General features: G+C 42.9%; 1 protein-coding gene across 2 annotated transcripts in view; it reads right to left on the bottom strand.

Annotated features, from left to right (window-relative positions):
* Window positions 1-2,031: 2,031 nt before the first annotated feature.
* zgc:109889 (uncharacterized protein LOC553542 homolog) overlaps window positions 2,032-24,876 on the bottom strand; it is a 40,814-nt gene continuing 17,969 nt past the window's right edge. Inside the window, exons 3-12 of one of the 2 annotated variants that reach the window (XM_037112936.1) lie at window positions 21,165-21,310; window positions 18,399-18,533; window positions 13,101-13,254; window positions 12,632-12,749; window positions 10,265-10,333; window positions 9,704-9,748; window positions 8,173-8,306; window positions 7,171-7,467; window positions 6,214-6,629; window positions 2,032-5,921 (exon numbers count right to left, since the gene is read on the bottom strand). In XM_037112936.1, coding sequence (XP_036968831.1) covers window positions 5,764-5,921; window positions 6,214-6,629; window positions 7,171-7,467; window positions 8,173-8,306; window positions 9,704-9,748; window positions 10,265-10,333; window positions 12,632-12,749; window positions 13,101-13,254; window positions 18,399-18,533; window positions 21,165-21,297 — 1,659 coding nt within the window. In that variant the 5' untranslated portion in view covers window positions 21,298-21,310 and the 3' untranslated portion in view covers window positions 2,032-5,763. The remainder of the gene's footprint in view (window positions 5,922-6,213; window positions 6,630-7,170; window positions 7,468-8,172; window positions 8,307-9,703; window positions 9,749-10,264; window positions 10,334-12,631; window positions 12,750-13,100; window positions 13,255-18,398; window positions 18,534-21,164; window positions 21,311-24,876) is intronic. The other variant, XM_037112937.1, reaches the window with a different exon arrangement.

The following is a 24,876-nucleotide window of genomic DNA, read 5'->3' as shown; positions in this document are numbered from 1 at the left end:
AAAATATTAATGACCGTTTGAGTGAAACCTGTGAAGATGTTTGTTTCCCCCGTCGCTGCCGGGAAACAAAAAAAGATACAGGAGTGCACTCAAGCGGACGTTTATTATTAGCCACGTCATCGATCCGGCGTGTTCAGAGCTTTGCAGGAGTTATTTTAAACGTGGCACTACATTTCCCAGAATGCCTTGTGATCTGTTGCCAGCAAAAGTTTTATCGGATCGGACTGGAATTATTAGAAAAATCCAACCTTTATTGGGTTAAAAAAAAAAAAAAAATCTAAAATCCCGTTCATGATTGGAAACACTTGACAGGGACCGACGGCATCCTCAGTCGTCCACCTGCTGCCTGGACTCTCTGCCAACGAGCTTCTTTAAAAAAAAAAAAAAGGGTTCACAGCAGTTTGGCAACAGACTTGCTGCAATTAGTCAACCGTGTCTCGCTTCATTATGTGATCTCCCTGATGTTTTCAGAGGCGCAGCCATCACGGAGCGGACGAACAGCTGTGGTGAGCAGCGAAGGACCTGCTCTCGCTGTGAGGACTCAGATGGTCACTCGTTCAGGATCATGTAGATCTGATTGAATCTACGTGATCAATATATAATACCAGAGAGAACTGGGATCACACGACACGTTTTGCTAGAAATGACCCGCAAAACTTGTTTTCTGGTCGTCCCAGCGTGCGCCTCTCTTTTGCTGCACGTCAGAGATTTTAGAAGTTTAAATACTTTCAACATTTCAGCACAAAGTGAAAAGGAACAAAGACAGGCATGTCTTTTTAGTTTTGGTAAGGTGAGATCAAACAAAGAGCCCTTTGCTCATTGTGTTCAAGAATATACATTAAAAAAAAAAAATCACATGCTGCCACTTTAAACTTGAATCTTTGGTTGGTTTTCTAGTCCTTTATTCTGTATCTACAGGATTCATTTCAACAAAAGCAGGTTGTGTCAACGCTGGAACGAAATGCAGGCCTCCACATTAACATTAACACGTATATAAACCTCCAAAAAGTGTTAAATATGCTCAGCATCATCACTTAAATTCAATTTAATTCCCAGTAGCCATTCAAAACAGTTTAAACGATCATGAAGGTGAATTTTTTATTAAATCTAAAACATCTCTTTAAAGGAAGATTACAGTATTAGTTGAGAGTCGACAGATTTCATACTGTAGCCGTCTGAAATGAGCGGTGAGTTGTTACAAAAATATCATTTAATGGTGCAACACAGACACAGAAATCAAATTGCTGGACTCGGATGTGTGTGAGTCATCTTTGAAAACTGGTCCGACGTCAGATAAATCATCTTGTATTTTAATAGGCTTATCTGAACCCTTTGTTCCAAAAGTAGCTCCGGACTAAAATTAGACTCCAGCAGGAAAGAAGGAGACAAGATGGATGAACTAATGCTTTGGAATTTAACATCATCTGCATCTTTTTCTGACTAACACGCCTCCTGCAGCAGATACTTTCTCACCCGAGTGTGTTGATGCTTTCTGTGTTTTTTAAATTTTTTTGTCCACTGACCTCCTCGTCTCTCCTTCCCCTCCGCTGTGTCACCATCTGTGTCCCAGAATGACTCTTCTCCTCACCCATCGGTTCCTCCTCCGCCCCGCCAGGGCCCGGAACAGCACGGGCGCTGGAAACGGGCCGGTGGGCGTGTCACAGCGCCGAGAAAAAAAAAAAAAAAGGGTCGCTGGATGAACGTCATCGCCCAGAGATGACTGACGCCGCCATGTAAACATTACTATAAAGGAAAACGTCTATATAGAAACAGATAATCTAATGATCCCGTCCTGTGAGTCGAGGCTCCTTCTGTGAATTTAAAAAAACTTTGACATATCAACAATAAAACACAAATTCAGCCTTTATGTTTACATTAGTGGGACGTGTGTGAGGGATTAGGGGGCGTTCAGAGGAAACGATGATTCAGTGTTCCACAATATCAACGTCACAAACCCCCCGAAAAAGACAAAAATAGCTCGTGACTCACACTTTTAATGTAAATGTGGAAATTAAAAAACACGGGACAATGTTTTTTGTTCACCATTTATTGTCTATAGTTACATGCATACTTGCTTACAGTTGGTTTTAGTGTGCGATACACAGTTTTTATTTTGCTTCGTCGTCTATGTTATATTACCCCAAATGTATTTTTTTTTTCTTTCCCCACTTTACAAGGCTGCCTTACCAAAAAAAGATCTATACAACATGATTCATTTCTCACATTTTCAACACATAATGAAGGATTCTTCTGACAAGCCAGTCGCCACAGATACACGTGTGAAATCTCGGCCTTGGGTGCGTCCGACTTCGATTTTGGAGTTTCGACAGGAGCAGAACGTTTCAGGATTTTACATTCTAGGACGCTCAATCGAAGATTAAAAAAAAAAAAACAGTGGCTGGATCCAAAACACTGGCCACATTTTCAGGAGTAAGTATATTTTCCTCCTTGCATCTTTTTTTGGGTAGATGATCCAAATTCTAGCTGTTCAATGTGCTTTTTTTTTTTTTTAAATCTTCAGTGTAAATGTTTGTAAATGCAAACAATCAGGGAGAACAACCGACAATCCGTAACCATCCGCTGTCCAGTTGAGTGCAGTTATCGAGTGAGCCGCTTCCTCAGCTATCATGTGGTGTTTATATACAACGAAACAACTATTTTTGAACTCTATCGCTCTTTAAAAATCTGTGTTTTCTGTAATAATCCAATAGGGTAAAAGCTTTGAACCTGTACAACAACTACAACATTTTATATAACGGACGTCTGCTCTGTGCTTAATTTAGGTTTTTTTTTTTAATCATTTTACGTCAATTAGGGTTGATTAACCAGAAAAGACTGATTGTGCCAAGCCTGGTTGGAAATGTTATGTTTTTAACAGCATTTCTGATTAAGTGCTAATATTCACTTTATAAGTGAGATTCAGGTTATCTAATATAAAACAGTGCGCCTGAACTTTTCAGTGGGACTGGACTCCGTTTCACATTTATGGTTTTCCACAGATCTTAATCACAAGATCACATTCTCTCAAATCCAGAAAGAAGATAGCATCGTTGTAACATCTTTCACATTAAAAGGAGGCAACTGTGTCGTCTTGTCGGATTCAGCCGAGGCTAAATGTACACTACACTTCCCAGAAAGCCAAAACCAAAAACAGACCCTCAAAATCTCTAAAATCAATATTGCTCTGGACAGAAAATTGGAACAAACGGATGTTAATCAGATGCTCACATCGAGCATTAAATGCTGTTTTCAGGGGATACTGCGACGGTGCTTTGGCTCGAGATTAGATTGAGAACAGGTGTATCTGGTAAAAACAAAACAAAACAAAAAAAAACAAAGAAATTATCCTTTAACTGGCTTCTCTGACAGACTGTTTGATCCTGGCTTTGAGTAGAAAACCCCAAAATAAACCAAAGTGAACAACTCACTGCAGCACGTTTCAAAAGAGAAAAAAAACCACGTTATAAAAACACTACAGTCCAATCAGCTCATACTGAGGATTAGCCAAACCTATACTGAAAAGAGATCGATAATATACTGTATATTACTGTAGCAAGTCTCTTACACTTATGTATTTATAGTCCGAGGGGGCTGCGTTCACAAAGCCTCCACGGACAGCGGCGCTGACCCAGGGGCTGTCTGAGGGTGAGCGCAGGTCGTGATGGAGGAATCGGACGTGACCTTTGACCCCGGGTCAGGACGACGAGCTTTGTGAGTGCGGCTCCGGCGTGGGGGGGGGGTTAAGTGTTGAAGCGTTTATATAAGACCAATACCACAGCACACAGTCACTGGCTGAAATGTTAGGCTTCATGTTATGAATGACTACAAAAATAAAAAAAATAATAATAATAAAAAACAGACCAAAATAACAGCGTGAGCTCGCTCGCTTCACTGTCCGATGCTGTGATATGGAGGTTGAATGATGATTTTAACAAGGCTGGAGGCGCTTGTTTTCCCAAACCAGCGTACACCTGGGTGGGGTGGCGTCTTTTTTTCAGTTTCAGTTATCACACTATTATCTGAACGGGAGAACTTCTGAATGTCACGATGTAAAAGGTAATGAGTTCAAGGACTACAGTGACTTTATGAGAGTTTGGCTTTTGATAGATACGTCTGGCGTGTGCCAAGTTTATACTGCTGATGAAACAGAACTTGGGCTTTAAACGTGCAGTGTGTAGGATTTAGAGGTATTTAGGTATCAATTATTAAGTATCCATTAGTGTTTAATCAGCTAAAAATAAGAGTTATTGTGTTTCCATTACTGCAGAAGAAACCGTTTATATCTACAGAGGGAAAGAGTCCACCATGTTCCTACAGTAGCCCAGTATGGACAAACTAAACGCCTGGGTCTTTTTTCACATTTTTAGGGAAGTGTAAGGCGAGGCGTATGTAGTTGGTCCTCACCACTAGATGCAACCAAATCTTGCACACTGGACCTTTAAATACAACAACAGTCAAATATGGAATAGGTTACAAAATCTTTTAAAGAACTAAGAATAAAATGCCGCTTTTAAATATTTGTTTGATATATACAATATATTTCTCTTAATATAATCAAAATTAAAAACATAAAATTGGTATTTTACTACATACACTATTAAGAGACATCATTGAACCCACACATTTAAATGTCCTGTATTCTGAATTACGACACAAAGATTCGTGATTTTTCACATTTGAAAACAAACCAAACATGGTTTTGTTTTATTTTTCTCTCTGATTTATTGCAAATTAATTCCTGTAAACAGAATCTAGATCATTATTTTCACGATACGTTATTAGCTGTTTAGCTAACTCGAATGCTCATTTCCTATAGAGGCTACAACTGCTTTTCAATTTCTCAACAGTTTTTCTCTGTTCCTCTAATTTTATGCATCTTTCAACAATATCGAGAAAGTTCAGACTTTAAAATTAAAGCTAAGGTAAGCTAAGCTACATGCTAGCTAGCTAACATGCTATAGTCATCTGTTAGCATGCACACCAGCCAGAGTTCAGAGGGATGATTTTGGCGCTGATTCTATCATCTCGTGTTAGCCAAACTCTCATAACGACAGTGCAGCCTCTTAACGAGAGTGCGCCTGTTTCATAAACCGGCACGTCCCAGCGAGGCGGAGTCGTCCTCTAAAGAGCTATCGTTTCCCTGATTTTCCTGACTTAAATTCTTTCTCAACATTTGGCAGATAAGTTAAGATTGCACTATAATTAGTTTTTCTTGTGCTATACCATGTGTTGTGTAAACACATTAACCCCCTGTACTCACCGGGGGCCCCGCCCACCTACAGTTTGAGATCCTGTTGTATTGCGAATAATTATCACTCAAATATGTAGGAAGGAAGAAGTTGGTGCGTCGGTTTTTGTCATCAGCTGAGTGTTAGCGGTTAAAAATTAGCCGACGGGGGCGGGAAGGTGTTGAAATTCTATGAATGTATTTATCTTCTGCGCCGTACACACACCAGGTGGTCCGACACATAAACCTTCGAGGGATTTTAGCTCCAGAAGAGGCGTCATCAGGGGTGAACAAGCAAACCGACACCTGTTGAAGTGCTGAGTAATCGGAGAGGCTTCAACAGGAGATGTAAGTATGCGCGTGAATGTATGACTGATTTTCTTTGACTATTTCTCTCTTCTAATGTGAATGATGAACATTAACCAAACCCCTTCATTTCCACCTCAGTGTCTCAATGTTTTCTCCCTCCTCCCTTCCCCCGTCGTCACCACCCACCGAGCCCCCGCCTCTTTTGAACTTCTTTTGTTTTGCTGTTTTTAATCGGACCACTCGTTCTCGTCGAGCTCGGAGTCGTCGTCCGACTCGCTGTACTCCACGGCGATGCGGCGCGACAGGATGGTGGCCACGTCGTTGCCGACGGGCTCCCTCTTGGCCTCCTGCTCCCTCTGCTCCTGCACCTTCCTCAGCTGGATACCTGGAGGGGAGGACGGAGGGAGGATGGAGGGAGGAGGAGGGGTGTGAATAGATATTCTGGTGTCCCTCAGTGGTTAGATGTAGTGTGGTGTGTTTAATAAATATAATTAAATAATTGTGTTTATATTGCAATTTTTGTGCAGATGTTATAGTTTGATTGTTCATTTTAATGACTGAAACAGTTTTTTTGGGTTTTACGACTTCTAATACTTCTACAACTACATCCTCTTCTTCTTCTACCACTACTGTTACCGCTGCTAATAATAACGATGGTACATTATCTACACACTGACCTCTACGTATGGCGGCCAGCAGGTCGGAGCGGGCGTCGCTCATTGGGATCATCCCCAGCATGGTGGACTTCCTCGTCTGGGGTCCTGCATCCACAGCCGCCTGGCCGACGGCGGCGTGCGGAGGCGATGGGTGCGCCTGGAGGCCTGTGGGGGCTCCGGGCGGAGGAGGTGGAGGAGCGGCGGGGGGCGCACCCGAAGGCGGGTGGGCCGGGGAGGGCACGTTGTTGGGGGGGGGAGGAGTCGGGGAGGGGGAGTAGGGACGGGAGAGGGCGGAGGAGGTGGGGGGGACAGCGGAGGCGGCGGCGGAGGGCGGGGCCGCGGTAGCGTCGAAGGCGGTCTGGGCAGAGGGGATGGTTGGGGGAGGTGGGGGAGGGGCGGGAGGGATGTAGTACTCGGGGATGGTGGAGGGCTGGCCGCTAGAAGAGGAGGGAGAAGAAATGTGAGTGTTTTATAAATCTGGAAAAAGAAGAGTTTGTAAGTCTCACATCCGTGTTTTGTACGAGTGTCAGGTCTCAGACATTTTGAAAAGGTGAGATGATTCCTTTTTAACATTCAAAGCAGCAGTCGGTTGACATTAACTCGCCCTTTATAGTTTAAACATCATGTTTCATTTTGTTATCAGATGAAGAAAAAATTTAAAAGGCCAAGAGAGTGAGGTTCACGAGTCTCAGGAGGAACTCTATGTCTTTATAGACTGATATTACCAGTGATGTGCTCAAGAATTTACATTTTAGGAAACTGAAACTAACTGAAAGTACTGACTTAATAAAGGAAAAGTGAAATTCTATGTAACATTCAGTTCTTTTGACATTTCAGGTGAATCTCCAAATAGCTGATTTATCTCAGGTGACACAACAGCATTGAAAACTGGCTGCCAGCATTAAAAAGAATCGACACAAAGATTGTAGAAATAATATAAAACGGTAATTAAACAGCACCAAAGAGGAGGAAACCTACCCATGCCCGGCCCGGTATTCCTTAACCGACTGCTGCCTTGGCCCGTTAACCGTTGGATCTCCTCCACCCTGGACCCCGTGTCCTGATGGGGTCCTGCCCAGAGAGGCCGCGTGTCTCCCAGGGGGCCCGCCGGCTCCTGGGGGCTGGTTGGCCGGCCTGAGGCCTCGATCCAGTGACTGAGTCTGGGCCGCGGCGCTGAGGTGGTCCCTGGCGTGGTGGTCGGTGGGGTGGACGGCGCTGGGGGCCTGGGTGGAGGGGTGGTTGGGGCTGGCGGGGTAGGAGTCGGATGCCATTGATCTGTTGGAGGGAACGATTAGAAGACATGTCAATACAAAGGATTTCATCATAGTATGAATAAAAGGTTTCTCCCCATTAATTAATGTTGAAATTAATAAATAAATAACTAAACAAATAATAAATAATCTATACAATTATTTACTCATGTATTTATTCAACCTTCTTATTCTATAATTATATATTCCTTAATCTATGTAAGCATTTTGGTGCATAATTCTGAATTTAATAACTTATTTAGGCATTTAATCACGCAATTATTTATGTTTTTAATACATTTAGTTTTGGCAATTAAAACCCTCCATACTGCAGTGACCCTCTTTCTAATTTTTCTCTACATATTTGGACATGACGCTGTAAAATCCACATGAAATGTAAACTAATGCGCTCTGAATGAACTCGTCCAGAAGAGGGCGGCACAGAGCTTTAAACGTTACAGCAGGTTGGCTGGTGCTGCTTTAATCTTTGTCTCTGTTCAAAGGTTTGTGCTTACATGTGTGTGATTGTCCACTTGTGTAACAACGCCTACACTCTTTATACTATTTATAGTATTCATACACTATTTATATCTTTTTAAAGGCTGAGAAATCTCACGTGTGTCAACAACAACATCACGTGTTGGTATTCCCTGGAGAGAGACGACTCGACGTATAAACATGAAGGTGTCGCCCGGATGGAAACAGGGACAGCTTGAGTGTGTTTGTTTACCTGCTATCAGGGGACAGTGAGCCCTCTGAGGACATGCCATGGTAGGGGGAGGGGGTGAGCCTGGCGTCTGGTCTGAACTCTTTGTCGTAGGCCAGGACGTTCCACTCCTGGCGCCGGTTACGAGCCTTACGCACCTATTAAGGGTAAAAACAGGAGAAAGGTACGTTATTTTGTTGCGGCACGTGACTGTAGCTTTATTTTGTTCCTCTACAAATCAGGTCTCCACCTGATGAATAACAGTTACTGTTCATGTTAACACTGAGAGGACTTCGGGCGGCTGTATCGCTCTTGCTACAATTAGCACAGATGTACCTCCTCGTTAAGGACGGAGTTAATAGGCACTGGAGAGCGTTTCACCGTCTTTTATTGAGTAAATTGCTTTAATATCCTTTTATAGAAGATGGTTGTGGAGTGATAAAGTGTCCTCCATGCCGGTGGATGGTCTCTGCGCTTCAGTTTCACTCATAAAACACTGAGTTCAATGTTGGGCCTCTGCGTCACATTTGTTTCTTCTACAGCACCTTTCTGCTTCCATCAACCATTAGCTAATGTGTAGCACCAGCAAGGGAATGAAACAGAAGTAATATGAGATGTGGCACAGGTCCAAATTAACTTTATTAAGCTTTATTGCTTTTAAGAAGGAGATAGATAACAGAGACCATCGGGGAGATCTGTCGTCATGTGAAAAGTGTGGCTAATTGAAAAAGTTAATTGAAGCCAGTCACCACAGGACAGACTGCGATAAAATCCTCTCTGAAGTATCGAAAAGAAGATACTGTACTTTCAATTATTCTATTGTTTATTTTCAGTATGCTCCTCTAAAGATAGAGAACACTGACACTTAAAAATCTGATCACATATAACCATCAAATGTTGGTATTACTTGCTAGGCTAGTTGGCGAGCTAACTGTGGCTGGTTAGCTAACTGGCAAAAATGTTACGGCGAGACAGAAAACAGCTTGATACCAGACAGTTAGCTGGCTAGCTAAGTTAACACAGTCAATTCAAGGGACATTTACATATCTGACTCTTTTGTGGAGCAGTGTGTAGCGAGTAATATAAGTACAGCAAGACTACAGTATGTTTAAGTGAATTCAACAAGGCTAATGATGATAGCTTAATAAAAATGCTAGCACTAGCTAACAAATTACTGTGGATGGTGAGCTAACTGGTAAATGTAACTTGCTAGCCACCTTTGCTAGCTGCCAGTGAGCAGCCAATTCATTTTTACAGCACTGACTTTTGTTTGACAATTGTAAAAACTTGGCCTTTTTCTCAAAGTAGTTTAAACAGTCAAAGTAATGTTAAGATATATATAAATGAATGCTACAAAGCTAACATGATAGCATCCTCTATTAGCGTGTCAAGCTTTCTGTTCCCTCAGCACTGTCCAGATAGTTTCTAATGGTAAACGATGATGAAGTATAGCGCTAATATCGTGCTATTTTGCTGTTTTTAATTCGTAGCTAATGTTAGAGGGACTTATACAGGGTGGTGGTGAAGCTATTGATGGTAACATCTGTGTACCGACCTTCTTCACCTCTCTGCTCGGGTCCTCAACCTGCCTCTGCTGCTCCTAGAACGGAGACAGAGCAGGACAGGAAATATAAAACAGTGGAGAGAAAAGTTAGCCGTTGATTACTGACTTCTCTGGGGCAGAGGAGGAGAACAGGACCCCATCACCAGCTCCTTCACCAAGGGGTTAATTCACACTGAACCAGCCACACACACACACTAGTCTATTCACCACCCAGTCACTGTTAAGACACACCAACACACATTAGCAGACAACAGAGCCAAAAACAAAACGTCTGGGAACACAAGACAGGAACCAAACCAAACCAAACACGGAGGGTTTAGAGAAAGAGGGTGAGGTGGCAAGCGAAAGCAACGCGACACACACGGACACAAAACAGAAGGGGAGGTGTGTGTTGATTGTGTTTTCCCTATGTGTGCGTCTGTGTGTGCGTCTTACCTGCATTTGTACATCTAGTGTAACAGGTGAGTGTGTGGTGTGTGGTGTGTGAGCTGGGTGCACAGGGGTGAAGTGGGGAGCAGGAGAGGGCAGGTTAGGGGTCGGGGGTTGTCTTACAGAGATGGACAGGGGGCTCCTGGGTGGGGCCTGTCTGGAGTGGGGCCTGTCGGGGTGGGCCGGACAGCCCTATGGAAACATGGGAGAAAGACAAGCTGGTGCGTTAGACTGAGCAGAGGTGGAGGAGGAGGAAGAGGAGGAAGGGCGGGGCGTGTGGCGAGGTAACCCTATAGGTAAAATTTTTTTAAAAAGCAAAGAGGAAGAGAGTGTAGAGGAAATCCTCCTGCAGATGATGGAGCCTCCTCTGGTACACAAACCTGTCGTGAGAACTACTTTGTTTCTAAAAAGGGATTTTTTTTAAACTCTGCAAAGTTTCCAGGTTGGAGGGAGGGAACAGAAAAACACGTGAGCAGCATTAAATCGAACAGAAATATATCGACAAACTGCGGCAAACACACACATACACAGCAGCAGTTGTTCAGGGTTTTTTTTTTTTTTGAAAGTGATCTGATGGGAGGGAGCAGCGCAGCATTTTAAATCGAGTTTGCATCAAGAGGGGGGAAAACCACTGAAATTCTGCTCTGAAATATTTAAATCTCCAAGCCGGCAGCGTCGCTCACTCACGGACAGAACTAACCGGGAAAGACAGAAGTGTCAGAAATGATCACGAACACTGTTAACATTATTTCTCCTCGGTTTGAACAAATACACACGGCCAGATTAATCCACAAGAGAGCCAACTAAGTCCCTGCCGAGTAGCCGAACCTCCTGCTGCTGCTGGAGATATTATCCGTTTAGCTTGAACCCTCTATCATCCGGTGAGTACACAACGTACTATCCATAACTCATAATGGTCTGAGCTCATGATCCTGAACTGTTACTGGCTCTTAGATACGTATATTTATTTATTTTCATTTTAATCTGCCACAGTGAAGCCTTTCCATCTCATGATAAGTATTTTTTTGCCATGTGTGGACTTAAATGTGTAGAAGCACAATGTAATTTCTAAGATTTTAGGGGAATTCCCGGGATTTTTAACCTTCTCAAATCATCTTTCACGCTGCATTTTATGAAAAGCAGACTGTTCTGTGAATGTAACATCAAAAGATTCAAACCTAGTTATGTTTTTACACCTTACTGCTGTAAGAAAAAGATATATAAATGTATTTTTTAGCTTTATTTACATGTTTTGGGTTCCGACTGTTCAATTTACAACCACAAAAATGTGTCAGACTTCACGGAAATGTTTCCTACAGACATAAATCTTTCTGCTTATTCCTTTTGTTACCAAAAACACAAGTCTCGCTCTGTTGTGGAATAACTACCTCAGCTTCTCCGTAACAAAACAAGCGCGGTAAGTGTTCGTAACTTCGACGTCACAGTTGCCCCAAAGGATTACATTGCTGACAGTGTTTCAGCAGCCAGCTGAGGCGACTGACTGGTAGTACGAGTCATTTACACACCAAAACATGTAAATATAGAGTGTAATAGGTTGAAAAGTACCAGAACTTTCTTGGTTCCATCCTATTTATCGCTGTATGTCTGTATCTATACATTTTATGTAAACTGTTGTGTGAGTTCACATACTTGACCAATGAAGGTGAATACTGCAGCGGCTTCTTGTCATTATCACACTGTGTACGTTTGCTTAGCCACGATATTGAATTCTACCATAATCAGGTTATTAAAAAGAACATATATATCAAGTTTATATGGCTACTTAATGTACGTCAGCACATAAAAATGAGTGAAATAATGATAAAAACCCTTCTGTTTGATTCTGTTAAGGCTCATTTTTACTCACAATACTAATAAAAACTTTAAATAATACTGTAAAATGTGACATTTTTATCAGATGGTTCTCACACCAAGAAAATCTGAGCAGGACTGAGCTAAATGGAATTCAGCCATCTTTCCTTTATTTACGCCTGTGACGGTCTAAATGACTCTTGTGAAAAAGGTCCATTACCGCACGTGCTTGTACAGTAATAGCTGTGATCTGATAAAACACTAGGCTCTTCATTTATGTATAAATGTGTTTACACAATTTGCTCATGACTCATTCAATTCATTGTTTCAAGGCAGTATTCCCCTCGGGGCCGTTTACGTGTCTCTGGATAATGAGCCCGGCCCAACTGCTGCTGTATCAATAACCAATTACGCAACGAAGCAAAGCTAAATGGTGAATACGGTATGATGGGAATGCATCAAATGAAACAACGGCTGTAAGAAACAAAACAAAACAAAACAAAAAAAAACATCTGAGCAGGAAAAAAAAACAGCAAATTAAAGCAGAAGATGAATTTTAAATCTTACTGTTCTGTCTCATTCATCCAGCACACAGCATGTGTACAAATACACACATACAGTACAAACACACAACAACAAACTCCAGCAACACACACACACACACACACAGAGCCACACCTTCTGCCGCCTCTTCTCCTTGCGCTTGTCCTCGGTGGCCTGCAGCATCTTCTCCTTCCACAGGTTGAAGAAGTACGACGGGTCGGTGTAGAACTTCAGTGCGTCCTTCTTGTCGTCCCTGAGCGGAAAACGCAGCAGCATTTTTAATGCTAATTTATTCGACTGCTAAATGACCCACATACTTAACTGGCTAATCTGTGCTGAACACCAGAGTTAGCACAGAACTAATTTAATCACCACAGGGGATGAGTTTAAAACCAGAGGTTTGTTGGGATCCTGAAAACAGAGAATGATTCAGAGCAGCGAGTCGTAAAACTTTACGTGTTAGCTTCTTCAAGTTGTTGAGCTTATCTGTCCATATTCTAGACTCACAAAATGGTATTCAAATTTCAAATGGTATTCAAACCTTTCAGCTGTACTGAACTGAGTCTGAACCACCGGTGTAAAACAGCTGGGCTAAACGACTGACCTGTAGGGGCTGAGGATGTTGAGCGGAGGAGGTTTGTCACAGCGGTGGTACATCTCCACCACGGGGTTGGGGACGGAGGTCCTCGACACCACCTGCTGGTCCTGGATGGTGCTGCTCTTGAAGGCCTTCCTCATGTTGATATCCTGCAGGGAGACTGGAAAGAGGGGAAAACAGTTCAGTAAACAACATGACAATTAGGCAGAATCATCTGCTGCGTATCCTTTACAGTGTGTGACCAGATTATCCCCCGAAAACATCTGTTTTAACTCTTCATGCGTCAGCTTAGCAGCTAAATCCTGCATGTGCAGAGCCGCTCTGAGCTGTGGTCTCAGCTCCGCAAAGTTCACGATGTGCGGATTGATCTCCTGTTTTGTGTATTTAACGGACGTATTAATCCAGCAGGACCTGGTTACTTCACTTCAGAGTTAGTCAGCTTAAGCAGTCAAAGAACAAAAATTGCATGTCTGGACAATTTGTTGTACGAGTATTTGTGCAAATTCAGCAGTTCATTGTACTTTATTCAAACCAAAAACTCACAGAGTTTGATTGGATTTTCTTTCACTTTACAGCGGAGGAAACAATTTCTGTGTCACAGCAGAAAGACTTCATTATTTCTTCCTTCTTTTCTTCGTCTTCTGCACACAATCGTGACGTCTTCTTCCAACAACAAGAGGCTGGAAATTTGATTTTTAACAGTTTAGCAGATAGTCACAAAGAACAGGTCCCAGACCCTCAGCGGCTGGAGTTACATGGATCCAAATACTTCACTAATAATCAGAAACGTAGCCCAATCTGAATAAAAATGCCTCATGTGACCACTGAGATGATCCGGTCTGATTTGATCAGCTGCTCGGAGCTCCTTAGATAGTTTGGTGCAGATCCTTCTAGAGGAATCAACACTTCAGGTCACATCGGATACTGTCGTCATCCCGAGCTGTTTACCGACGGGAGGAGAGCTCAGAGATGACTCTTTAAACTTTGGGGATCAATATGCCAATATGTTTTCTCCTGGCTAGAACAAATTATTAGAAATCAACAAGACAGATAACTGATATTCATTTGTAGTATAAAATAAAAATCTCAGTGCTTCTTTTAGTTTCTTTATTAGAGTATATCCATGTTCTGCTTCTTTATGTCTCCTCTTACCCTCTCAATGATGTTGAGTTTAGCCTCATTCGCCGACTTCACAACGAATCACAACGTTACCTGGAGAAAACCTGTGGTGTTTGGAACTCAACAAACTAACAAAAGGTCCGTTTGTATTTGCATGTAACTACATCTTGCTGGTTCTGATTGGATTAGACACTGTGATTTAATGAGATTATGGATTAAGTTGGGAGGCGTTAGCGTAAAAATACAGACAACCAAATAATAAAGAGGCAGAAGTTGAAAAGTTTAAACAAAAAAAACACAGAAACCGCACACACAAACAAGTGCTGCACACACACACACACACACACACACACACACACACACACACACACACACACACACACACGAGGTGATAATAGGACAGTGGGGACGGATTAGTCCAAAAGCTTGTTGCATCAGCTTAACACACTCTCACACTGCAGCAGCAGCAGCAGGCTGAGAGAGGTGTGGTGCCGGAGCAACATAGCAACATGGAGCTTTTGTGCCTCCGTTCGAATCTCGATTGCTTCGTGTGTTGTGATACGTTAAGCGTGTGCGACTGTGTGATGATACGTGATTCGTCTGAGTGCAACCGGATTGAGAGGCAGGCAGGGAAAAAATGCCTCACGTACAGTATGTGTGTCAATCCCTCGACCCCAGAGGAGCTTTAATGATGCGGCTCTGCAACGCTATCCAGGATCTGACAGATGGCCACACACACACACACACACACACACACACACACACACACACACACGTTCAGTGTACATCATATAATAAGGTTAAACCGTGTCAATGAGACATATGTTCCTACCAGTGATTTACTGGACTGGACTGTATGTGTGTAACCTCAAGACTCGTTCCTCAAAAACTAAAGAGCGACTGGCTGTGTGATCCGTGTGTGTGTGAGTGTGTGTGTGTGTGAGTGTGTGTGTGTGTGCGCGCAGCCTCCTGACTGTCTGCTCGCTGTTTGATCATTCCCAACTTTCATTCAGACACGTCTTCAAAGAGACCTCGAGCTCTCCTCCGACACACACTCTTTTCCCAGCATCCTCTCTTTCTAACCGCACACACACGCGCCCCGTGTCTATGACTTTAACATCCTCTCTGCACATTTGCATGCATACAAACATGTTGATTACTGCTAATTAGCAGATTAATGTATCAAAAGGTCTCATTAAGGGACTTTTCACTGGTCGTTTTTCGTTTCACCTGAATTTACGTGGAGGGATTTTTAATACGTGACAGAATGCTTCTTTTCATCTTTTCGTCGTACCTACTTCCTTTAATTTTCTTCCTTCCTCCTTTTTTTATATTCCTCGTCACCTCGTTCTTGCCTTTCCTTGTCATTTAATTATGCCAACTTGTCTTTGATCCTTTGTTCCTCCCTTCCTACTTTCGTTTTCCTTTCATGTCTTCCTCCCCTTTCCTTCCTATTTCCTGTCATTTTCTGTCTTCCTTCATTCTTTCCTCCTTTTTTTCTTTAATGGTCCCTCCGTTTCTTTGCTCCACCCCCATTCTTCCTACAATCTTTCCTTTTCTTTCTTTCTTCTTCCCCTTTCCCCCCTTCTGCCTCCCTAACATCTTTGCTTCCTTCTTTACTTTTTCCCCATCATACCAACCTTCCTCTGTTTCTTCCTTCCACTGTCCTTCTTTTTATTTACCGTCCCCCCTTTTCTTCCTCTTTTCCTCAACTTGCTTTTCATTGTCCCTCCTTTCCTTTGCACCATTCCCTTGTCCTCCCCTTATTTTATCCTTCTTTTCGTTGACCCTAACTTACTTTTACCGTTGTTACTCCTCCCTTCTTTCCTCCCTTCCTTCATTCCTTTCATTTCTCAAATCTCCTCTCTTTCCTTATTTTTTTTCTAATTTTCTTTCCCCTTTCCTCCTTCCTTTATTTCTCACCCTTTCCTTCCATCCTTCCTTCTGCTCCTTTTCTTTCCTCCATCCTTACTTTGCTCTTTACTTCCTCCCTGCCTTTCTTTTTCCCACAAGTGTCCCCTTATCTTCCTTCCTTTCTTTTAATTACCTTTTTTCTTTTTTCCTCCTTCCTCCATCCTTTCTTTCTCTGTCTGTCTTCCATCCTGACTTCTTTCTCTCTGTCACAAAACCTGTGCAGCATCTTTTGCCTCCCAGTTTGAAGATAGTGAGATGAGAGAAATGGAAGACAGAGAAAGGCAGGAATGAGGGATGACAAAGAGCAAATTAGAAAGAGAAGAGAGACGACGTGGCTGAGATGCGAGAGAGGGAAGAGTAACAGATGACAGAGAGAACGACGTGTGGTCGGAAATTGAAAGACGGACAAATTTTCTTGTGCGTAGGAGGACGGACAAGGTGTGGAGATGGACGGAGGAGCGGAGGGGAGATGAAAGAGTGTGAGCCGGGGGAGGCGGAGGAGGACGAGGAGTGGGAGAGGAAGAGGAGGATAAGACAGAGAGGAGTGCTGAGCTTTTCCTTTTCATCCCCGTCTGTGCTGCTCGATCTGACGCTCTCTGTCTGAGCCGCCGTGCTGCAGAATGACTGTGCAGTATCAGCAGGGAGGGAGGGAGGAAGAAAAGGGGGAGAGAGATGGCAAGAGAGGGAGATGAAGGGGGGATAGAATAGAGGGAAATAGAGAAGAGAAGGAAAGAGGGTGCGACATGGGTTGAGAGAAAGGAGGAGGACAGAGGGAGGAGGGAGTGATGACAGGATGATGATTGACAGAGGAAGAAGCAGAAATAACAGAAATGGGAGGGAGGGAGAGAAGAAGAGGGAGTTACAGTGAGGAGAATAATAATGGAGATGGGGGAGGGATGAGGAGGGAAGGGGTGAAGCGGGGAGCAAATGAGGAAGGCAGGGAGGAAGAGGAGGAGGAGGAGGAGGAGGAGGAGGAGGAGGAGGGGTGAGGAGTAGACGAAGGTTTCTCAGATCTCACGTTAAAGTTCAGTCTGAGCCTCTGGGGCCACCGTAGTCAGCTCTGAAATCCTCCTGTCAGTCTGCCTGTGTGTGTGTGTGTGTGTGTGTGTGTGTGTGTGTGTGTGTGTGTGTGAAGGCCTATCAATTACTGCATTAAGAGAATTGACCTTCAGAGTTGATGAAAAGCTGAACGATGGCGATGATGACTCTGACTCACACTGCACGTACACACACACACACACACACACACATATATATTTGTTGCACATATATATTAAAGAAAATTCATCATCATTTTTGTTTTTAATTTAGCTAATTTTTTTTTTTGCAATTTTCCATGGCTGTAACGGCACATTCGGTTGTTTTACTTGTTCAGTGTTGACTCCAAAGGTTTTCTACCTGTCTGATACCTGTTTAGACTGTTTTTCATTGGTTTTGCAGCTTGTATTGTCTTCGTTTACTGCATGTAGGTGATGTCTTCCTGTTCACAATTTCAAACTCTCTCAGCTAATTCCTCACATAACCAAGTTGCTTATGTGAAACAGGTTTGGGTGGTTTACTGCTTGAATGGATAACAAAATAACCAGAATTATTGAAGAGGTGCGATCACAGTTTACTCCATCATGAAGCAGTTTGATGCGATGGTGAGATCTTGGGAGTCCTGCTGATGGGAAAATCCAAGAAGACCAGTAAGATGAGGAAGAAGCCAACTGTCGCTGCTTTCCAACAGTTCGTCAGCAACCCGTCTGGCAGCGATGACCTCAGCTTCATACTGTTGGCTGATCTCTTGGTGTGAAACACGGATCATCTCCAGTCTGTCTTGGTAAATGCTGGAGCTGAGCTGTGAACGTGGACGTTTGTGAAGCTTTCAGCTCCTCATTTTCTTGTTGAAGGAGTTTCCTCTGTTGGACTTCCTTTCTGACACTCACGCTGAGGAGTGTCTCTTGGTCAGTATATATTGTGCATCCCTATAACCTACTGTATCTTTAAGTACATTTTGATGGTAATATTTACGTATTTAAGTATGACTTTGAATGCAGGCATGGCGTTATTGCTACTCTAAGTTTTCTGCACACGCAATTCCTGCTCTTTCACAAAAATACACACAATAATTTATAGCACAGGGGAGGCAACATCTTTATAATCCTTTTGGCAGTGATAAACTCTGGACTCTAGTCATCAGGATGAAGCTAATTTATGTCTGTTTGTGAGGACCGCCTTTACAACTGGTCACACATGCTTGTGAATAAAAAGGTAAAAATGCGTCCCTACCTTCCTCCACAGTGGAGTCGAGCTGGGTGACTTTCACGGCCAGCTGGTCCACTCTCTCCTGCAGGCTGCTCATCCTCAGGTAGAAGCTGTTGGCTTCGTTAAACAGCTCACCGAAAATGTCCTCGGCATGGCGACCTGGATGGACACAGAGAGAGACGTGGTCAGGTTTTATATTGTAGTTTAAATATATTCTTTCACTCCAATCAAGTTAATGTATTTCACTCTAAACTGGACCATCGTTTACTAAACGAACATCATGCTGTTTCGAAGCAGCGATTGAGACCACAAACTCATTAGGAAACTGCTCACTGAGGTAATAAATCAAGTGAGAAGTAGTTTGTTTGTGCTCCCAGACATATTCAGGTTTGTATCTAGAGAAAGTTACACTGTGCAATAACAGCAAGTGGTCGAAACTGCTCTAAATAATGGCCTTTTTTATTTGGAAACAACTCGGGGAATTGTTCTCTCGGGCAGGTTGGGCATGAAAGTTTGTGGACAACAAACGTTTTAAGGACTTCCACGATTCTCAGTGTGATACGGGCCGGATAATAAAAAGGGAGAAAATGTCCAAAAATAGGTTGATAAAACAGGGAGATGGATGAGAGGAGAAATTCACAGAGATTGAGGTCAGTCGACGCTGTTCCTCTCCCTCCCCACGTCTGTCTCAGCAGGATACGCCGCATCCTGCCGTGCACCTGTCGGACCGAATACTTGAAAGAACATTTCAGTCTGCGAGTGTGTGTGTGTGTGTGTTTGTGTGACATAGAGGTACACATATTTAAATGCATTTACTGATATGTAGAAATGCACCTCTAAACCGCATTAAACATTCAAGCACCTGCTGCGTACCCTCGGTGTCTGTCCATGTCGTTCCCTCCCTTCTCTTCCCGTCTCATCTCTCAGCCCACGACATGACAGATGGAGCAGAGGCAGAGCGCTCACTCATTCGTAGTGAGCTGTCGCTGAATTTAATTTAGACCCTTGCTGTTAATCAAATTTAAACAGCCTTTTTTTTTTTTTTTAACCCGCTTTTTCTACACTCTTTTCTTTATGCTGTGAATATCCCCCAAATACACAGCAACTTCAGCTGTGACTCACTGCTCTCAAATGAAGAGACGATAAAAGAGAGGACAGATCGATTATGATGCATCTGGGCTGTGAACTGTATCGACTCATCAGATTAGGTTTTTTACTGGAGGTTGAACTTCATGGCTGAGTCACTCTCAGTATTCTGGCAGCATGTTGTTTATGTTTGTTATTGGATTTCATAAAAATCCACCTTGGAGCCACCTTTTTTTTTCCCCTTTTCCTTTAGTGCCGACTGCTTCCTCTCAGCAAACAGCTGCCAAAATACGTCTTGTTAGCGCGTGCAGACGTGGCCATGTTCACACTTAACAAACACATCTTGGGTGATCTGTTTTCAAGAGCATGACTCCGAATTCATTAGCTTCCAGTGCGACTGCTAAGGATGACACATCTGGGTCATGATCAAATTTGGTTGAGGTTGTATAATTAACACCACCTGGACCACCTGGTAACTTTGAAGTCTCTTTCTCATTTCGAGTTAAATCAAGTGTGCAGATAGTTATGATGAGTTAATCCTGATTTCTGCGTATGCAGATATGTATTTTTTTAGCTTTTCTGCAGGCGCAGCTCAATAGGGATGACAATGTTGGTCAGTCTAAATTAATTTTAGCATGCTAACATACTAAACTAAGATGGTGAAAATCATTTGCTGATCACCAAGACAGTAACGTGAACACACTGGCATTTAGCTTGAAGTCCCATTGTGTCTTTCAACAACTAGCATGGTTATAGCGTCTTAAAAAGGTCCACTTTAAAAAAAAAAAAGTTGAAGTTTGAGTCTTTATCTCCAGCTCATCATATACTCATGATATGGGATGTCCTAAAATCCCAAAGTGCAAGTGTTTGACGAGTCGGGAATGAGATTCAAAGATCAACTTTCGTACATAGTAGATCTTTAAAGCCTGCTCACACCAGGAAGTGGTTCATCAACACTAAGCTTGGTGATGTAGTGACTGCACATCGCAGCTAAATGCTACCCTCTGGTTTGCACCAGTTGGTTACCATCTTACAACCGATCACTATCGACTCCTGTCTGCAAACCATTGCCCTTTTATGAAGCACTTAATATTCCAACAGAGGAGTGTAAATAAAAGGTTATGTGGGCTGATAAGCTACGAGAGCTTCCTTAAACTTTAGACTCACTGGTTCTCCTTCCTCCTTTAAAGGTCGGCAATGTCAAGATGGTTGAAATTCACCAAAGTTGAATTTGAGGCAAAGAAATTGAAATCATCCTGTCACAGATTTATTAGTCAGTCATAATCAATAAATCACCAGTGAAGTTTACTGTTTCATTACTCTAATGTCTTAAAGTGTTAAAGAATAAAGTGTTTGATAACCACATTTGAGGGATTATAGCGAAATTTGAGCGTGGCGTATCGGTGTCAGCCCCAAAAATCCCACCACATTTCACCCCCCAATAAAACTTACAAATCGCTGCAATTCTGACAAAATAGCTTGTAATCGCAGTGACATTTCAGTTTTAGTGTTTGAACACCGGTCACAGTTTCGGTAGATAAAGTCAAATGTCAGCTGGCGAGCAGCTGAGATCTAAAATCAAGACAAGTCTGAACAAAAACTTCTCTTCCTGCTCTGCCGAACTCATGAATCTCACATGATTTTTTTCTTAATTATTGGGTAAAACAGGAACATCACTCTTGCACTGAACCACAGGATACTCACTCAGACTTCCCAGCTGTTTAATGATGGCAGCCAGGGTGCTGTTGGTAACACACTCCAGTTCACTGGTCACTCCATCCGGCAACGCTCCACGGCACAAGTGCCTGGGCTCAATGTTCCTCTTCACCAACGGCATGCTGGGCTACTTCCTGAGGAAAGAGAAAGGAGAGGTGATTGGTTTACGGTGAGAATCAGCAATCATCTGTATCGTTTCAAGCCATCGTACCCTAAATGTGTCCTAAAAATGTGTGCTGCATTACGCTGTGTATCTTCTGACACAACATGTGGTGGCTTGTTATTTAAATTCCCTCTGGGGGAAGTGAGTACATTGACAACACTGATGGATAATAAAAACGAAAGCCGAGGGAAAAAAAAAATGGTGCTCAGCTGTGAGTCCTGATGGAAACGGAGGTGTCATGTCCGCCGTGGGGCGCAGTCGCTCATCACGCTGCTTAATGTCAATGCGGCTGGGATGAGCCAAGAGCCAAATGAGCCGGAAAGAAGTTTCTAAATGGTGCTAACGAGGCGCAAATGTAGCCAGAGAAACCACGGGGGACAGAGAGAGAGAGAGAGAGCGAGACAAAGAGAGAAGTGAAGTGAAGTGAAGGGTTGAAAGATGACAGCGAGAAAGAGTAAAAGGATAGACTGAAAGAATGGGGGTAGAAAAGCGGCTGACAGACAGCGAGAGAAGACAGAGAATTGAGTTCTGAAAGACAGAGTGTGTCAGTGTGTGAGCGTCCGGGCCACGAGGGAAGAGCTGCATATAGATCTGGTATGTCATATGATGTGAGCCAGCTGTCCTTGTGCTGGGCGAGAGAGAAGAGCCTCAGCTGTCAGGAAAATGGAAACAAAATGGGAAAGCTGACCTCAAAACTAGCATCAATCAATAATTTTCATTTTAACATTGAAACAAAGTAGTTCACGTGACCGAAAGAGTTCAGTTATGTTGCCAAAATCACAGGAAATTTACATCCATGTCTGCAGTCTAATGGAACATTTAAGCCACTTTTTTGCTAATTGGATCGGTTTTAATGATCAGCTGAAACCTAATGGATGTTTCTGAGATACTCTGTACTTTATTTTCCACCAGCCTCTAAGAACCAAAACGTTAGCATCTAGCTGTTGTTTGACACATTCACCCTTTGGTCAAAAGCATCTGCTAAAATGAAACAGTTTAACATTGAACTCTGCCAAATAAAAACACAACAATTACAAAGAGATGTAGAAAATGATCAAACTTTTTGTTGAAAAGTGCAATATTCTGGTTTAATGTGCAACTAATGGGTTTAACTGTCTACTTGTATATATGTATATAGTCTGAATGAAAGTGTGCACTTTTGACGTTGAAATGTGTTAAGTTTTGGTTTAATTGTGCATTTTATTTGTTGAAATGTGCATTTTTTTGTTACCTATGTAAATTTGAGGTAATATTGTGCAATATTAGGTTAAAATGTGCACATTTTTGGCTGATGTGTGTGGCATATAGGTAAAAATATAAAGTTCTATGGTTGAAACATGCAATTTTGAGGTTCAAGTGGGCACATTTAGGTTGAAATATGAAACTATTGACAAGAAGTGTTGTTGGAGAAATGCTGTCAGTCTCAAAGAAACAGAGACTTGAAGCAAAACAGAAACAAACAGCTGCCAGGTATGTAATCTGTGGAAAGGGATCACCTGATAACCGTCCACAAACAGGAAATAGCTGTAAATTTCACATCATCTATAATTTTAGCCTCCACTTTGAAGCTCAATGTCACAAGTGACACGGTGAGAGAAAGTGAGGAAGAGCTGTCGACAGAAACTCACAAGAGGAAACTGCACGGCTCTTCTCGGTTTGGACTGAACTTTCTATGTGGGACACGCTTGTTATTTTTGGGCCACGATTGTGTGTGTGTGTGCAGAAATTTAAGTAAGTGTGGCTTCTTGAAGTGAGTGTGTGTGTGTGTGTGTGTGTTCTCGCTGTGTGCACGTGCATATGTGCATGTGGGAGGTGTGTGTGCTCCCAGGTCAGCGCTCTGGAAACGTGCCACACTTTCTCCCCCTCTCTCTCTCTCTCTCTCTCTCCCACGCTTCTAATATAAATCGCTGGCACAAATAATATTTCCGGGATGAGAGGAACGACACGAGACAATGGATATAAACAAAAACATGTGAGGTTCTTGCCAAAATGTGTGTGTGTGTGTGAGCATCAACCCTGAAACTGATAAACACCCTCATCAGGCACAAAATGTCTGCATTCGTGTCTCGCGTGCTTCTTAATTTGTCCGCCCAGAATGAACCGCACGCGCCATTTTTAATAAAAACTGACTTGTTTGTCCTCTTTACGTCGCGTCCTCCCTCTAATAGCTCCTGACATTCAATTACACCAACCACCTCAGATTGCGCCGGCTCGTCTTATGGGTGTGATCGAGCTTCCCCTCTATGTGTGTATGTGAGCCAATATCCACCCCCTCCCTCCAGCTGTTGTAAATAATCTAACACCACGGCACTTTAATAATACATTAACACTCCTCCTGGTCCTCCACCGTCTCCTCGATAGCTGCTCTCCGTCTCTTATTTGTCTCATCTGTTCCGACCCCTCCAAGCTTTTTTCTCACTTTCCTACGTTTTTTTTTTTCTCGCTCCAGATCTCCTCTCCATCTCTGCCTGGTTTCATTAATAAATCAGGAAGGGCAAATATCTCTTCCTTCAACTCCCCGGTGTCTGACACAGACTGGGTATTCCCCCCCTCCGAGCTTATCTGAGAGTGTGTGTGTGTGTGTGTGTGTTTTTGTTTAGTGGAGGGATTGTGTGTGTGTGAGGGGATGCAGGGCCACTTCGTCTGGGTCAAAATGTAGGTTTACATGCATGAAAGGATACGGATCCTCCCTTTTTCTGACACTCGTAGAAACACACACACACTGACTTCATTTTGACCCAGGGGCACTTACTGCTCCACCCAAACACACTCGGGTCAGCTGCAGGGCGAGACAACACCAGCCTGGTGTGCTACACCGCTGATATAAACACAGTGGAGACAAAGGATTAAAAACAAAAACACCCACGATGCTTCATGTCTTGAGCTCATGTACGTCCCTTAGTGATCTCAATATGTCAGTTTGGACAACTTGGCAGAGAAACTCGACTGAAATTTCGGGTGTCAAACTGAATAATCAGACTCTGCAAAGTAACTAAAAGATATCAAATAAAATATAAAGCAGCAGAAAATGGAGTTTCTTTCATGGAGCCTTGAGTTATGTGGATATACTTTGGGTTATAGCTGTTAAACAAAATGCTGTGAAATTTTTTAGATCTCTTAAACATACTCCACAAAAAGATGAAGACACTGCATAGCTCGTCAATAAACACATAACTTCAAAACCCCCCCCGGAGGACTGAGCGCGTCAGGCGAAAAAGGTACTTGCTGCCCTAACATGCTATTACACTGAATTATTAAAATCCAGAGCATGAACTGTAAAATCGTGCACATAAATTAGTGATCTCCACAACTCCTCAAGGGATCTTACATCCAGACACACTGCAAGCTCAAGTTGTCGTGACATTTTCATTCACAACGCTCCCCAACTGTCAGCTCAGGCCATCTATGTGCTGACATCATGCAGTCTAATCCCAGATTTCAGTTATGTTGGTACGCAGATGATGGTTTTTTTGGGGGTTTTTTGGGTTTTTTTAGCGTGCTGAAGACCATTTACAGCTTCAAATCTGAGTCGTCTCC

This window comes from Acanthopagrus latus, chromosome 10, assembly GCF_904848185.1.
Source record: "Acanthopagrus latus isolate v.2019 chromosome 10, fAcaLat1.1, whole genome shotgun sequence".
NCBI classification, from domain to species: Eukaryota; Metazoa; Chordata; class Actinopteri; order Spariformes; family Sparidae; genus Acanthopagrus; species Acanthopagrus latus.
This window is presented reverse-complemented; position numbering and strand designations above follow the sequence as displayed.